The sequence below is a fragment of the Phyllobates terribilis genome, unplaced genomic scaffold (genome assembly GCF_046119375.1).
Source record: "Phyllobates terribilis strain yellow unplaced genomic scaffold, ASM4611937v1 Scaffold_1__5_contigs__length_1240528914, whole genome shotgun sequence".
Classification (NCBI taxonomy): Eukaryota; Metazoa; Chordata; class Amphibia; order Anura; family Dendrobatidae; genus Phyllobates; species Phyllobates terribilis.
Window position 1 is genome coordinate 1,090,820,254 of NW_027362761.1, and position 15,860 is coordinate 1,090,836,113.

General features: G+C 43.4%; 1 protein-coding gene across 5 annotated transcripts in view; it reads left to right on the top strand.

Annotated features, from left to right (window-relative positions):
• The first annotated feature begins 2,203 nt into the window (after positions 1-2,203).
• The window catches only part of ATP8A1 (ATPase phospholipid transporting 8A1), a 250,232-nt gene continuing 236,575 nt past the window's right edge, over positions 2,204-15,860 (top strand). For 3 of the 5 annotated variants that reach the window (XM_073645562.1, XM_073645563.1, XM_073645566.1), the window contains exons 1-2: positions 2,685-2,924; positions 3,524-3,617. In XM_073645562.1, the coding sequence (XP_073501663.1) occupies positions 3,569-3,617 (49 nt within the window). In that variant the 5' untranslated portion in view covers positions 2,685-2,924; positions 3,524-3,568. Of the gene's footprint in view, positions 2,304-2,684; positions 2,925-3,523; positions 3,618-15,860 lie in introns of those variants that run through there. The other 2 variants (XM_073645564.1, XM_073645565.1) reach the window with 2 other exon arrangements.

Here is a 15,860-nt window from a genome sequence, read left to right on the forward strand (position 1 = left end):
GAGCTCCTATCTTTACCCAGGCTGCTCCCCCTATCTGCCCCTACACTACTTGGGATGTACCACCCCCCTCCCACTCCAGCCAGGAACAGACTCGGTCGTACCTGCACATTTCTAAGTGGGAGTACCGTTGGTCTGTTCCCCGGAAATGGGATGTGTGTAGTGCATGCAGCCTACCGAGCTCAGTTCCACACTCCATCCTTACCCGGGAGTGGAATATCACACCTCTGGGTTGAGGTGCAATACCCCTGTAGCAGCCGAATCCTCAGGGTGCTACATATACGTTTCTTCAGCTTCAAAAAAATCACGGACGCTTTAAAGTGAATCTGTCACGTGAAAAAACGCTATCAACCCGCAGATATAGGGTTAACAGCATTCAGAACCTGCCTGGCGCCCGCACTTAGAGCCCCCGCTGCCAAGAGGCAATTAACTTTAGGCTGTGTGCCCACGATGCGTTTTTTAAGCATTTTCGCAGTGGCAAAAACGCTGCAGAAACGCTTAAAAAAAGCATGGTAGAAGGCCTGCCATGTTCCCCAATGATAATCCGCATGTGCTGTGCACATGCTGCGGAAATTTCCGCTGCGGGTTATCATTGCGGAAAAAAACGCAGCACTACCAATTATTTTGCGGAAGCGCTGCATTTTCGCCGCCATTGACTTGCATTGGAACGCTTGGATTCTGCATCACTGCATCTGTAGATGCGGAATCCAAACGTTTCAATGTGCGGATGGTACTCGGGTGTGGAGGAGAGGAGAGGAGACTCTCCTCTGGACCCGGGTACCATAGAACCTGTAAAAAAAAGAATAAAATAAAAAATAAATATTATATTTACCTTCTGATGGCCCGCGGTGTGCTTGTCTTCGCTTGCCGGCAACTCATGGTGGACAGAAGGAAAAAAAATCCTGAGCATTTCTGCATCGTGGGCACATAGCCTTATTCTCCCCGGCAGCACTGGCCATACATTTACAAGCGGCGCTGGTTCAGTCTCCGCTCTGTGTATAGAGAGCGACGGCTATAACCGCACCCGACACTGACTGACAGTCAGCCCTAATGCTGATCTGCTGTCAGTCAGTGCCGGGGGCACGGTTATATCTGTCGCTCTCTATACACCGAGCGGAGACTGAACTCGCGCCAGTGTCACCCCGTGACTGAAACTAGAACGCTGCCGGGGAAATAAAGTTAGTTTCTTCCCTGAAGGGGGTCTAAGTGCGGATACTAGGTAGCTTCAGAACGCTATTAATCTGCAGATTTAACCTGCAGATATGGAGTTAATCTGCAGGTTAATAGCGTTTTTTCACTTGACAGGTTCCCTTTAAATATTTTTTTCCAGACAGGACAAAAGAGTGCTCTATTCTTATTGACTGTCCTGTAATTTCTGGATGGTTAGCAATAGATCAATTTTCTCTTGTGAGTACGTGCGGATGTTCCCCATAGTCTTACATTAGATATGGAAAATCTGCGGTATAAAAACACGCACACATTTTTAGTGGGTTTCCACTGTGAAAGAACAAGAAAGATCATTTTTGATTTTACGTCAAATTCATGAACTATCTAGATTATTTTCATGAACTTGGAACAAAAAACATTAGAAAATACCACAAGATAAAAAAAAGAAAAGTGACTTCAAATCCCAAATGATGGATGGAGCCCTTTGGTTACGTACACACGATGACGGTTACAACTGAGGTACCAACTCTGCGGTATCGGCTCTGAGGTACCAACTCTGCGGTACCAACTCTGCATTACCGCCTCTGCTGTATTGGCTCTGAGGTACCAACTCTGTGGTACTGATTCTGTGGTACCGGCTCTGAGGTACTAACTCTGTGGTACCAGCTCTGCTGTATTGGCTCTGAGGTACCAACTCTGCGGTACTGATTTTGTGGTACCAGCTCTGAGGTACCGCCTCTGCTGTATCAGCTCTGAGGTACCAACTCTGCGGTATCGGCTCTGTGGTATCGGTTCTGATGTATTGGCTTTGAGGTACCAGCTCTGCTGTATTGGCTCTGAGGTACAAACTCTGTGGTACCGGCTCTGTGGTACTGGCTCTGCTGTACCGTCTCTGCGCACGCTGTGGAGGATACTGCCACTTTAGCTGATAATTTGGATTGTCGTCCCCATTACATATGCCAACCAATCAGATTCCAGCTTTTATTTCTGTAGCGCAGGTTAGAAGTTGAGATAAGCCATCTGATTGGCTGTTTCGGTCACTACAGATTTCTGTTGATTTCTTTGCAGCTGTCTCTAGAGAGGAGGAACAGAGCGTTGCCCGATGCGGTAGTGCAGCCGGGGACATTTCCGCCTTCCCGGTGAGAGCAGAAGCCGCCCGGGGAGCGTTGTACGAGGCGGTCACAGAGCAGAGCAGTCTCATGAGGTGGAGGAGAGAGGCACAATACACTAATAGATTAATGACCGTGCTCAGCCTGTCACTGGCGCTGCCTCGCCGCGCTGTGCCTGCTACGGAGCGCGACCAACCATAAGATACGGGGGTGACTTGCGATGCGGCAGCATTGAGTGAAAACACGAAGTATACACTGATTTTGTCAGTAACACACTAAGATAGACATAATAATTAGTCATCACCGTTACATCACCACAGCGATGTTCACAGCGTCGTTTTTGTTAGTTTTTCACTGTCGCTGACGTCTTTCCCCCCTTTCTGTGCAATGGTTCAGTCCGGAGTGGGAGCGGGCGGCCGGGCGGCTCTGTGCTCAGTAGTGCTCGGAGCCGCTGGGAGGAGGACGTGTGCCGGGCGGTGTGTGCGGGATGCTGGCAGGAGGGCAATACATGTGAATACATAGATAAAGCACCTGTGCACGGAGACTGGCCCGGGGCTGAGGAGACCGACACTGATGGACTGCGGCGTGTGCGCTGTGCTGGGAGCCCTGGAGCCGTGAAGTGACATCCAGCTCTCCGGCCCTGCTCATCTGGTACTGCTGTCCCCTCTCCTCCCATTCCTGAGGCCATTCATTCATTCATCCATTCATTCATGTGCTCTGCCTCCCATTCACACTCTCAGGCTATGGACAGCGATAATCATTGCGTCTCCACTGACCGTCCAATCCCAGATCAATACATCAATCCCATTGTATTATGGAGATTTGCCATTTTTACCATTTGTTGGTTATTAATATTTTTTTTTAACCAAAAATGTTTATTGCCCAAATGTTTGGACCCCCATGATTTACTGGGAGGCTGACCTCCCCCCTGAAGACCGGTCACACGATGACCCCCGTCGTCTCCTGATCTTCCTCCACATCCTTTTTGACGTCTTGTCCATGTAGTCACATCTGTCGGGGTGACATCATGTCTCCTCCCTGTCTATCGATACTCTGTAATTATGTTGTTTTTCTGTTACTTTTTCCCTTCTTCTTATCACTTGTCAGCATAGTACATTGTCGTCCTCGCTCAGCTCCGCAGGTGCCGGAGCCTCGTGTCTCATACAAACCTCTGCACACACATTTCTGTATATTTCCGTATTTCCTGCCTTCTAACATTTGCATCCTTGTTTTTTTTTCGTTTATACTAGGTTTGACTGTGACGAGGGCTGCGGAGCATCACCACCCTTATCAACATGTCCACTGTTCAGACCACCGTGGCCGACTTACGGACTAGAGCTGGGGGTAAGTAGTCCATGATGGATCATTTCACTTTGTATATACAGGAAAAATATCTATCTTTGTACCATGTTAGCCAGTAGATAGCAGAGTATTTAGATTTGAGAGTCCTCAGTGGTTGATACCTTTTAATGGCTAACTGAAGAGATGGTAACAAATTGCAGGCTTTCGAGAATACTCAGGTTTCTTCATCAGGCATAGGATAACTCAAAATCTGAAGACTCACATATTTATACACAACAAGACACAGAAAAAATGCAATAGATGAGACAAGTGACGTAAAGCAGAACTTTTAGTATGGGGTATATGTACCAAATGTCCAGCTGGGGGTCTGTATGTTGGGTAGACAGGGCAAAAGCTTACAAGGATGAATGCTCATCGCCACACAATAAAAGAAAAAAGAATAGCTGTACCTGTGGCAAAACATTTTTGTATCCTTGATCACAGCATCATGGACATGAAGTTACTGATATTAAAAGGTAATTTGAAATCTCAGAGAGACAGAAAAGTCTGGGAATACACACTAATGACATCCTTTGACACAGTGCAGGAATGAATGTGTCGCATGGATTTATGTCTTTCTACATCAACTAAGGAATGTGGTCCTCGGACCTGTGGGGGCATCAAAGCCCCGGACCAGACCTCAATAACAGGACAATAAAACTTTCACACTCCTTATCTATGAACTATTCCAATATTTACAGCCACAACTGTTTATCCCTCTTCCATACTAATAGTTCTGCTTTAAGTCACTTGTCTCATCTAATGCATTATTTCTGTGTCTTGTTGTTTATAGATATGTGACTCTTTAGATTTTGTGTTATTCTATGCCTGATGAAGAGGCCTGAGTAGTCTGGAAAGCTTGTAAATTGTTACTATCTTTTCAGTTAGCCATTAAAAGGTATCAACCACTGAGGACTCTCAAATCGAAATATTTCACTTTCTATATAGTCATTGCTGGGCCTAATAACTGCAGCATCGCTTCATTTCTACAGATGACAAACGCAGCTCTGCTGTTATAGTGTTTTTAAAGGGTTACTCCCATCTTCAAAAAGATGGCGCTTGTAAATACAAGCAATTTTCTGTTTTTTAAAATGTTCTGCTATTACGGTGAGTTTAACACTTTTTGTTTTGTTTATAGGTTGTTGCCTTGGAGCCCGGCCACCGCTTCTAGACAGCAGCCTATACACAGTGCTTACAGGCTCTTTTCTGTTGAGTGTTTTGAAGCTTGGCCTGGAGGGCGCTGTTATTTCCTAATACTGGCAAGCTCCAGCTAAGTGCTTACAAGCTGGACAGCAGCGATGGTCGGTCTCCTAGGCAACAAGCTGTAAATAAAGGAAATGGTTTATATCTGAATAACGGCTGCAAATCTTAATAATCAGTAAATTGCAAAAGTGCTTGTTTTAACATACCCTATTCGACAATAACCATTTAGAAACATGGGACTTGCTCTTTAAAAGCATTATTTGGTGCCGCTCATTTCTACATTAGACACGGGCAGTGCCAACACAATTGCCATGCCTTGTGCATGTGTCTATTGAACGGCATTACATGCATATGTTTTGCCAGGAATGCCAGTCTGTAACGTCATTACTGCTCATCTCTGTTGTGGAAGTGATCAGCACTAGAATACCACTTTAACTTTTGCTATACATATGCTTTATATATGAATCCACCAGAAAATCAAGGTAGTGTTATTGTGAGTTGTGCCAAATAACTAACTCCGCTTTGCTGCACCTGACACCCCACACCCTGCACAGTGCAGCAGTGCGGAGCGTTTCGGTATGCACCGTGACATTTGTGGTTACCCATAAGACTGTAGGTAAACTCGCTGCATGTGGCTCTGCTTACTCTTCCATCAAGGTTTTAATTTTTTTCCTGATCCATCATAGGAGTAGAAAAATAAAAAAATAGCGGAGAGCTGGATCCCTTATATATTGGCACTTAGATGGGCTTTGCTGGTTCCAACGTGGAGTCCGTCATTTTGAAGGGAAGATTAGTGCTGCATGCTGCGTTATTCTCACCGTCTAATATGACCGAATATCCTGGTAAAGTCGTACCGATATCTCCAGCTCTGCTACATATGCACAGAACCCCGCTCGCTGTGTACTGCCGAACGTGGCTGTAGGATTTCATGTCTGGGATTTGATGCATGACGGTGGATGTACCTTGGTCTCAGTGATGATGTGTATGGAGTTACACGGCCGCTCACAGGAAATTGCTTCCTATTTATCCATTTTATTCCTATGACACTTCAGATTCCTGTGTGCTCGCTGAATCCAGGGCGAGCGCTCCTTATCTCTCCGCCGGCTGACTCCGCATTCACTGATTGCTATATGATACTGCAGTGTATCACCGCTCTGTCTGACTGAGCTCTCTACAAAACGTGATATAAGAAGAGGAGGGGTTTTTCTCAAGACATTGTGAGGCTTAAATGATTTCCTGTAGTTAAAAACAGAACCACAATAAATGTCCAGTATACCCTGCGGGAGATCTATTAAAAATGGAGCAACCATTCAGATCGCAGCTCTCGTTTTTAAAGGGGTTATCTGTCAGTCCTACATTGGAGGTGAGCGGTGCCCGATGACTTAACAAACCCCACACACCTGCCGAGACTTGCAGATCGTGCACATCCCGATCTCTGGTGCCTCCCCTCTGGCGCAAAACAAAAAGGGAAAGGTCCTCCAGTGAAAAAATGAAGATTTTATTAGTCCAAATAGAAATAGATTAAACCATGTTATAATAATAATCTTTATTTTTTATATAGCGCCAACATATTCCGCAGCACTTTACATACATTACCATGGCTGTCCCCATTGGGGCTCACAATCTACATTCCCTATCAGTATGTCTTTGGAGTGTGGGAGGAAACCAAAGAACCCAGAGGAAACCCACGCAAACTCGGGGAGAACATACAAACTCCTTACAGATGTCGTCCTTGGTGGGATTTGAACCCAGGACCCCAGCGCTGCAAGGCTTCAGTGCCAACCACTGAGCCACCGTGCTATGTTAGACACCACAAGAGATCCAAAAATATCCTCTGGCGCCGCTCCTCTGTGAGATTGTGGGAATGCATTCAATCATTTGCCCTGTCTCCCATTCACATGATCAGGAAATATGCACAATACTTGATGATTGTGCACGAGTTTTGGCAGGTGTATGGGGTCATAACGTCATCGGCACCATCCACCTCCGAAGTGGAAGTGACCGGCCCTGGATAAACCTTTTAAGGCTATTTATGGTGATGGGCCGCTGGGGAACAATTTCCTTGCTGTTCTAGTATTGGGGGTGTCCGTGACCCTATCGGATTTTGCTTCGTCCATTGAGTAGTGTTTGGAGGAACCACTTGCCAAGAAACGATCCCACAATTCTTGGTTTGGGTTCACAAATTGTGATTGTGCGCCATGCAGCAAAACCTCATGCAATTTACTGCAGATGTTGGCTACACATGGCAAGTTCAGCTACAGTGCATGCAATATACTCACATGGTGATGGTCACGCCACTGCAACTTGTAAGCACCTCTGTAGGCTTGGTTCACACACAGCATCTTGCAGCTTTTTCATTGACTGAACTTTTTTGGCAGCCATATTGTTTATTACATTAAATTCTTAAGTGAAATCTAAAATATATATATATATATATATATATTTAATAATACTGCGCTTGGCTCGGGATTTGGCTGTATTTTCTTTAGCATATCCTTCTCTGTAGGACTCCAAGATCACCAGAAAAGACTTTAATTGTGACGAAATCTAAAATAATTGTAAAAATGACGTTACAGGGTTTTACAGTTATGATAAAGCAAAATTTAGATTAAAGGGGCCATAACCAGAAATCACTTAACTCCAGACTCACAGATCTAAACCAATCCAGCACTATACTGAGAATTATAAAATATGATATGTGTTAAAATGTAGGTACAATATTAAATATTACCAATACCAAAAGGCAAAAACACAACAGACTAACCTCTGTTTAGGTCAGACAAACAATTACTAAAAATAGGTGAAACTGACAGTGGTTCAGTTCACATATATTAATACACTGGCGTTGATGTACTGCATAAACTGACAGTGGTCACATATACATGACTATAATAAACAGGTATATTAGAAAATACAGGGGAAAATATAACTTGGAATGATCTCACCCAGATGCCTATGTCCAAGGAAGAATCACATCAAACGCCCATCTTGTGTAAACCAGTCTATCAGGTGGCGCTTGAAGGAGGTCCTAATTGACCCTCAGCATACTGAGCCGGCCCTAGCTCCCAAAGCTCCCTCCCTGACAAGGGCAGTCCACATCTGGCCCTGAAAGGGAATTAGGCCCAAAAATAACTTGTATGCCTTCCGACACATTTCTCCCTCTCCGTTCTTCAGGGGAGATAGATGCACAATAGAATTATAGCTAGAAGCCTTGTTAAAAAGTATCCTAGTGATGAGCATGGTTAATAACTGGTACTCAGTATTCTGAGGGTCAACTAAGACCTCCTTCAAGCTCTCAGATATTTTGTACATTACATTTTGATGCACTTTAGAGGGAAACTGTCAGCTGATTCATGCTACCAAAACCACGGACAGCATACATCAGAGCCTGACTGTACAATTGCCGCCAGGTATATGTTTTTCTGAAACCCTCTGACGTTTCAGATAAAACATAGTTTCTCCCGACACCACTCCAGATGACTGAGCGGTGTCTTCATGTCTGTACATAGAGAAAGGCCTGTCAACCAACTAGAGTGATGCAGGAAGAGGCTGGCCGGGGGCGGCATCAGACTAGTCTTGTGTCTTCCTATGGATCTTCAAATTATGTTTTTTTCTGAAACGTCTGAGCATTTGGACAACATGAATCAGCTGACAGGTCCCTTTTAATTTGCTTCTAATTTGTAGCTTAATGCTTTTCTCAGATGGGTATAATATGGGTGGTATTTTGCACGCTTATTTCAACAATCAGACCTTTCACAGTAAATCACAACTGGAATTAGTGCTCCACTGACTTATTTGGTCATTTTAAAGGGTTATTCCCACAATGGCAATATTTTTTTTATTTTTTACAAAGCCCAGTATCTTCATTAATTTTGTGAATATATAATGTAAGCCCAACATAGTTTCTTTCTTCTATCTTTGTGTCTCTTTTTATGTACTTCTGTACCTCTTTGCATCCAGCTTTACCTAGCAGAATGGGTGTTCCTAATGTATGCTAAAACTACATTTCCCAGCAGCTTCCTGCTTCTCCTCGGTGCTTTAGGCCCCTATTTGCTCCTTTGTGTGCTTCCTTATAGATAGATCAATTTGAACATGGGCAATTTTCTGTTTTGATGGATGAGTCAACCATTGATAGTGGTTGACAGTCACTACATTCAATACTATGTGACCAATATTCATTACTATTTACATACTTCACATTTCATGGGCATCTCCAGAGCATGATCATCTTCTCCCCTGCAAGCACTGCTGAGCTGAGCTTAGGATACTTTGTTGTGCTACAACATGGCTATTCAGGGCAATGAGGATACTGAGAGGCTCTAGGAGAGGTTTTATTAGACAGGGTCATTAGGTGCAAATTTAGTTGGTATCAGTGGTTGTGCTGCTTAGCATAGCTGAGCTGTGTTACAGCCTGTCTGCCAGATGTTTTATTAGACAGGGTCATTAGGTGCATCTGAGAATACTCTATTGACAGCATTAGAACTACTGGAAACAAATGGTAGAGAGAGGCCTTGGGGATGATGGCTGCATATTAGTGCTGATATGAAAAATGGTTGTAGTGGCACAAATAGGTAATTCCATATTTACAGAAAACTGAGTCCACATTATGATTTTGGTTTTAACTTTGGCTCTGATGGACCTTGAAAGGTCTTGATGTTAGGTCTCAAACATGGGTGTAATAAAGCGCCCATATTACAACTGACTGAAAGGTCCATTGTCTTCTGGGGTCTTTAGCAAACTTAGTACACCTAAGTTTCTGTAACCGTCTACTCTGAATCCTTTAGGTGTCCATGCCTTCTTGGAGCGTAGGCGTCTATTTGTGATGTTACATTTTTATTTCTGGTCGTTTTTGCCACTTTTTTTGTGAAAAATTTTAAGAGGAGGCCAATAGGAAAATATAAAGTGCTCTTTAAATGGTATGGGTTTTTTTTTGTTTTTTTTAATTTTATTTTCCTTTTGAGTGTGGAAAAAAAAGCTACACATAAAGAAAAACACTTTAAATTCATAGCTGAAAAAAAAAAAACACTGCAGAAAACTCTGTGAGCTGGAAGCCAATGGAGGCCTGCGAAAATGAGTGCAGATGCTTGGGATCACTGGGTGAACTACATCAAAGAGGGATAATGTAGGAGACGGAAGGCTTCCTCTTGACTCGGTCAGCATTGTCGCTACCTTTGAACCATCGCACAGTGTGATGATTACAGACTGTAAAATACTCCGGAAATCCTAGTCCTGTGATGTGGAGAGGTTGTGCCCTCCCGTCTGCTCTCCTGTTCTTGCTCTGCATTCATTTTATCTCTTTTTTTTTTTTTTTTTTGCTGAAGATAATGAAGGAAAAATATTCCCGGGTGCTAGCTCACACCTATTACGTAAGTGCTCCAGTTACACATTCCCTGGCACATGACAAGCCGAGGTGTTAAAGTGTTAAAAATAAAATCCTCAATATGGTTGGAAATTTAAAGGCATATTTTATAGAATGCCAACAGAGAGCTTTGTAGATGAGTGGTCTCGGTAGGTAAGGCTCGCCATTATTTCTTGGTGTGATACTGGTGTTTATATGTGCATTTCCAGCACGCTCTATGGTATCCTGCTGTCACTGTCTACGACGGCATTAACGGCTTTGTACGATGTTTCCATACGTCTGGATATTACGAAGTCATTCATTGATGAATAAAGCTGCTTCACCTTGTCAGGAGCTGTAGAAGCTGTGCCATCAGTACAAAGTATGTGCACATTTTATGTGTTTGGGTAAAAATTTGGACACACATTCCACGCCTAAATCCTCATCTGACCCGCTAACGTTCTGCATTCAGTGCAAGTGGATAAGGATGTTGTAACCCCGTTCACACACTGTTACAAATCCTGAAATTATGAGGGTGCAGAATATTCCAGCAGATTCGGCACAGGAAAGCTTCAAATGATTGAATCATAAGGGGGCTAGTCCTTGCATAATGTCGTTCAAAGTCGCTGATATTGATGGGTATGGCCAACAGTCTGATGTGTGTGGGGGCCCTGACAGATGATGTTGTGGGAGATAAGAATTTGTTTTTGTGCTGCCGATCTTTTTGTTGTCTAACAGATAAGCCACCGCCAGAGATGTCTGGCAGCAGCTCTTTCATAGAGAACACAGGAGCGTTCTTGTGTATGGACGAGATAGCTGCTGGCCGAACAATGGTTTTGCCGGCTGCAGTCTAAAGTGTATGTGGGGCTTTAGATGGCAGGAGTCCTCGTAGGGCTTCCTTACTACGGTACTTAACTTTGTTTGTGGGAAAACCCCTTTAATTCTAATCAATAGGTCTTTGAATCAAAATAATTTCCTCAATTGAATGTGTTTAAAAAAATATGTTCCTGTGCTGAGATAATCTTATAAATGTGCCCCTGCTGTGTACTGTGTAATGGCTGTGTCTGATGTACAGGAACATGGTCTGATCATACCACATCTCCTGGGCAGGGGAGGAAACAAGAGAGTATACAGACATTACAGCACGGGATCGCAAGTTATTCTTTCTTTGAGGGAAAACATTGCTTAAAAACAGGCAGAGAAATGTTTTGCCTCACAAAAAATGAACTGTGATCCCCTGCTGTAATGTCTGTATACTCTTTCTTCCTCCCCCGGCCAGGAGATGTGGTATGATCAGACCATGTTCCTGCACGGTCAGACACAGCCATTACACAGTACACAGCAGGGGCACATTTATAAGATTATCTCAGCACAGGAACATTTTATTTTAAACATATCCAATTATGGAAGTTATTATTATTCCAAGATCATCTATTAATTAAAATTAACTTTGTTAGTAGGAAAACCCCTTTTAACTGTGTTTTCTGTTTAGGCTAGGGCTCTAAAGCGGCATGGTTTCACCTGCAAATGATGGAAATATAATCGTGGGTCTGCTTTATGACTTGTTTACTAATGGGGGGAAAAAAAAAGTCCCACTTGGCCTTTAAATGATTAAAATTATGACATGGGAACAGTAATTCTGCGCTTGCTAATGGTTGACAGTCGACGTTGTGGTATGGCAGCTCTCCAATGCCACTGCAAACAAAGAGTTTCTAGGTGAGCCGGAGCCATTTGTATAGCGGCCTTGAATTTAATTTGGTCTGATGTAATGCTGATAACGATAAGGCAATGGCTGTGGAGTGACTGGAGATTCGAGAAGATTATGGCCCAGCGCCGTCACTAAATAGGTGTTATTCACATTTATGTCAAAAGGAAATTGGCACACAGATCATGTGTGACTTTCATTGACCTTATTTTAATTTAATTTTGGGTCTCCATACCTTTGTCACTGTCATCCAGTCACTTTTGCATTCGGGTTCTGTGCTCCTTCAAGCCACCGTTCACCTTGGCACTGAAAAATGATTATATACAAGTGCTTCTCACTAAATTAGAATATCTTCAAAAAGTTAATTTATTTCAGTTCTTCGATACAAAAAGTGAAACTCCTATATAGAGTCATTACAAACAGAGCGATCTATTTCAAGTGTTTTTCTGTTAATGTTGATGATTATGGCTTACAGCTAATGAAAACACAAAAGTCATTATCTCATAGTATTCTAATTTACTAACAACAGCTTGAAAAATGTTTTTAAAATCCGAAATTTTGACCTACTGAAATGTATGTTCAGTAAATGCAGTCAATACTTGGTCGGGCTCCTTTTGCATCAGTTACTGCATCAATGCGGCGTGGCATGGAGGCGATCAGCCTGTGGCACTGCTGAGGTGTTATGGAAGCCCAGGTTGCTTTGATAGCAGCCTTCAGCTCGTCTGCATTGTTGGGTCTGGTGTCTCTCATCTTCCTCTTGACAATACCCCATAGATTCTCTATTGGGTTGAGGTCAGGCGAGTTTGCTGGCCAATCAAGCACAGTGATACTGTTGTTTGTAAACCAGGTATTGGCACTTTTGGCAGTGTGGACAGGTGCCATGTCCTGCTGGAGAATGAAATTTCCATCTCCAAAAAGCTTGTCGGCAGAGGGAAGCATGAAGTGCTCTAAAATTTCCTGGTAGACGGCTGCGCTGACTTTGGTCTTGATAAAACACAGAGGACCTACACCAGCAGATGACATGGCTCCCCAAACCATCACTGATTGTGGAAACTTCACACTAGACCTCAAGCAGCTTGGATTGTGGCCGCTCCACTCTTCCTCTAGACTCTGGGACCTTGATTTCCAAATGAAATGCAAAATTTACTTTCATCTGAAAACAACACCTTGAACCACTGAGCAACAGTCCAGGTCTTTTTCTCCTTGGCCCAGGTAAGACGCTTCTGGAGTTGTTTATTGGTCATGAGTGGCTTGACACAAGGAGTGCGACACTTGTAGCCCATGTCCTGGATACGTCTGTGTGTGGTGGTTCTTGAAGCAATGACTCCAGCAGCAGTCCACTCCTTGTGAATCTCCCCCAAATTTTTGAATGGCCTTTTCTTCACAATCCTTTCAAGGCTTCGGTTATCCCGGTTGCTTGTGCACCTTTTTCTACCACCGTTTTTCCTTCCACTCACCTTTCCATTAATATGCTTGGATACAGCACTCTGTGAACAGCCAGCTTCCTTAGCAATGACCTTTTGTGGCTTACTGTCCTTGTGGAGTGTGTGAATGACTGCCGTCTGCACATCTGTCAAGTCAGCAGTCTTCCCCATGATTGTGGAGCCTACTGAAACAGACTAAGGGACCTTTTTAAACGCTTCAGAAACTTTTGCAGGTGTTTTTTCTTAATCTAATTTACTGAAATAATGACTTTTGTATTTTCATTGGCTGTAAGCCATAATCATCAACATTAACAGAAATAAACACTTGAAATAGATCACTCTTTCTGTAATGACTCTATATAATATGAGTTTCACTTTTTGTATTGAAGAACTGAAATAAATCAACTTTTTGATGATATTCTAATTTAGAAAGAAGCACTGTTGGAGCTATGTGTGCTCTATGCTTGTAGATTGGGTTACTTCGATATGCCGCCATAAGACAACCACCTTGAGTCGTCTTTGATTTTGGTTTCCCACCAGTGCTTCAGGTATAAGGAGATGCCTCTTTCCTAGAAAAATATACTTAGCAGATGAGTAGAGCTTTGTTTGATTGTTGGGAGTGAAATGCGCTAGGTATACTGTGCTCAGTGGTGTCTGATTCCTTTGTTAATCTGTTGATGATACATAATTACTGTGACTATTCGGTGACAACTTCTCAGTTTGTTTCATTTTCTTTTGCTCACACTTATTGTAGAAAATAAATGTAAAGCTAAGTTAAATATAAAAACTAAATAAGAAATTTCCCTTCTGACTTCCTGCTTACCGGGAAGGAGGGGGTGGGGCATTAAACTCCGAAATTTTTTATTTTATGGACCAGCGGCACGGTTGTGATGCTAGACCAAACAGTGCGCTCTCCCAGTGGAATTGGGTGATCGTAAGGGCATTGAAGCTGTCAGAATCTCATGGTCCAGCCAGCTTCAGAGCAGCGCTTACAAGCGGAATAGCAAAGAGTTTGTAAGCGCTGCACTCTTTGCTTCAGATACCAGTCGTATCGCAGTGGTGGATAAAAGCAGTATATGCTTCTGTGAACACCCCTTCTTTTACAGCAACCCCCTATCTTTAGGGAATAAGGAGATGGTTGATACATGGGGAGTGCAGCAAGCTCTACAATTGGATAAAAATTTGGTCTACCCTTGAAATAGCGGTGGGAAGTCAGTGATTTATGTAGATTGCTTCATGAAGGCCATCCTATCTGCGGAGTCTGCATGATCTGCGGGAACATTGGTGGTGCTGCATAGAAGGTGCTGATGCTATTCTGCTTTCTGACAGTAAATGTGTGCCAGGTAACATGGTTGGCAGCAGTGAATGTTGTTCTCTTCACGTGGTATGAAGAATCAGGCGCTTCCTGAGCTCCCGTGCCGTTATGTTGTTTCTCTGATTACTGCAGCGTCATAATAGATTTATTACAGGGCTGGGACTATTGACCTAGATAATCCGGCAGCCTTTGGCCTTTCAATGCTGTAATGGCTTTTTTAGCTTGAAAGCTAGAGGATGTTGTGGCGGGTGCATGTCTGCCCGGGTGCATGTCTGCCAGGTGCGTGTGTATGCCAGGCATGCTGGCACTACGTCTCATAATGGAGTTGGCCGCTGATGGCTGCAGAGATGTGATCGTCCTCCTGGTGTAAATAACCCCCCCTCCCCCCCGCCCCAGGACCACGCTGTGCTGTTTCTAACTTGGGATGTTGTTCTGGAAGTGACCGGTCTATTTAAGGATACGGGTTGTGTTGGTGTCGGGACACTGGGAAGGACTGATGATCTGTGTGTATCTGAGATGATAAAATTCAGGATAGTCTTGGATCCATCTGTCTCACCGGGACTCGTCTCTGTAACACATTTCTGTATCTTCATAGTCCTGTCGACTGGTGCAGGCCCCTTAGGGTGGGTTTGTGTGTGACACATGATGTGATCGGAGAGAATTAGTGGATGAAATTGCTCTTCTGTACCCATACATACGATGATCCTGCATCTGACTGATATGGGGGCGATTCTGCAGGCCAGTGTACTGTAATTTGGGACGCTTCTTTACAACGGCCTGAGTGCTTGTAAATGAGAAAGAGACTGTTAAAGGAGTTGTCCAGACAATCAACTGCTGAGCCTATTCCCTTTCTATTGAGAGAAGCCGAATGTGTCTAGTCGGTAAAGCGCATGCAGTGGCATGTAAAAGTTTGGACACCCTGGTCAAAATTACTGTTGTGAACAGTTAAGCAAGTTGAAGATGAAATGATCTCTCAAAGGGCTAAAGTTAAAGATGACACATTTCCTTTGTATTTTACTCAAAAACAATATATATTGTCATTTTTTTTTTCATTTTAAGAATTACAAAAAGGAAAAACGGAGATTTGTGTGCTCAGATAACTTTGACCAAGGTTTCAGACCTTAATTAGCCTGTTAGAGTTATAATTTGTTCACTGTCTTCGTTGGGAAAGATCAGGTGAAGCAAATTTCCCAGCTTTAGGCTGCTTGCCCATGTTGCGTATTACAAGCGTATATGCTGCGGAATTTCCGCAGCGTAAACG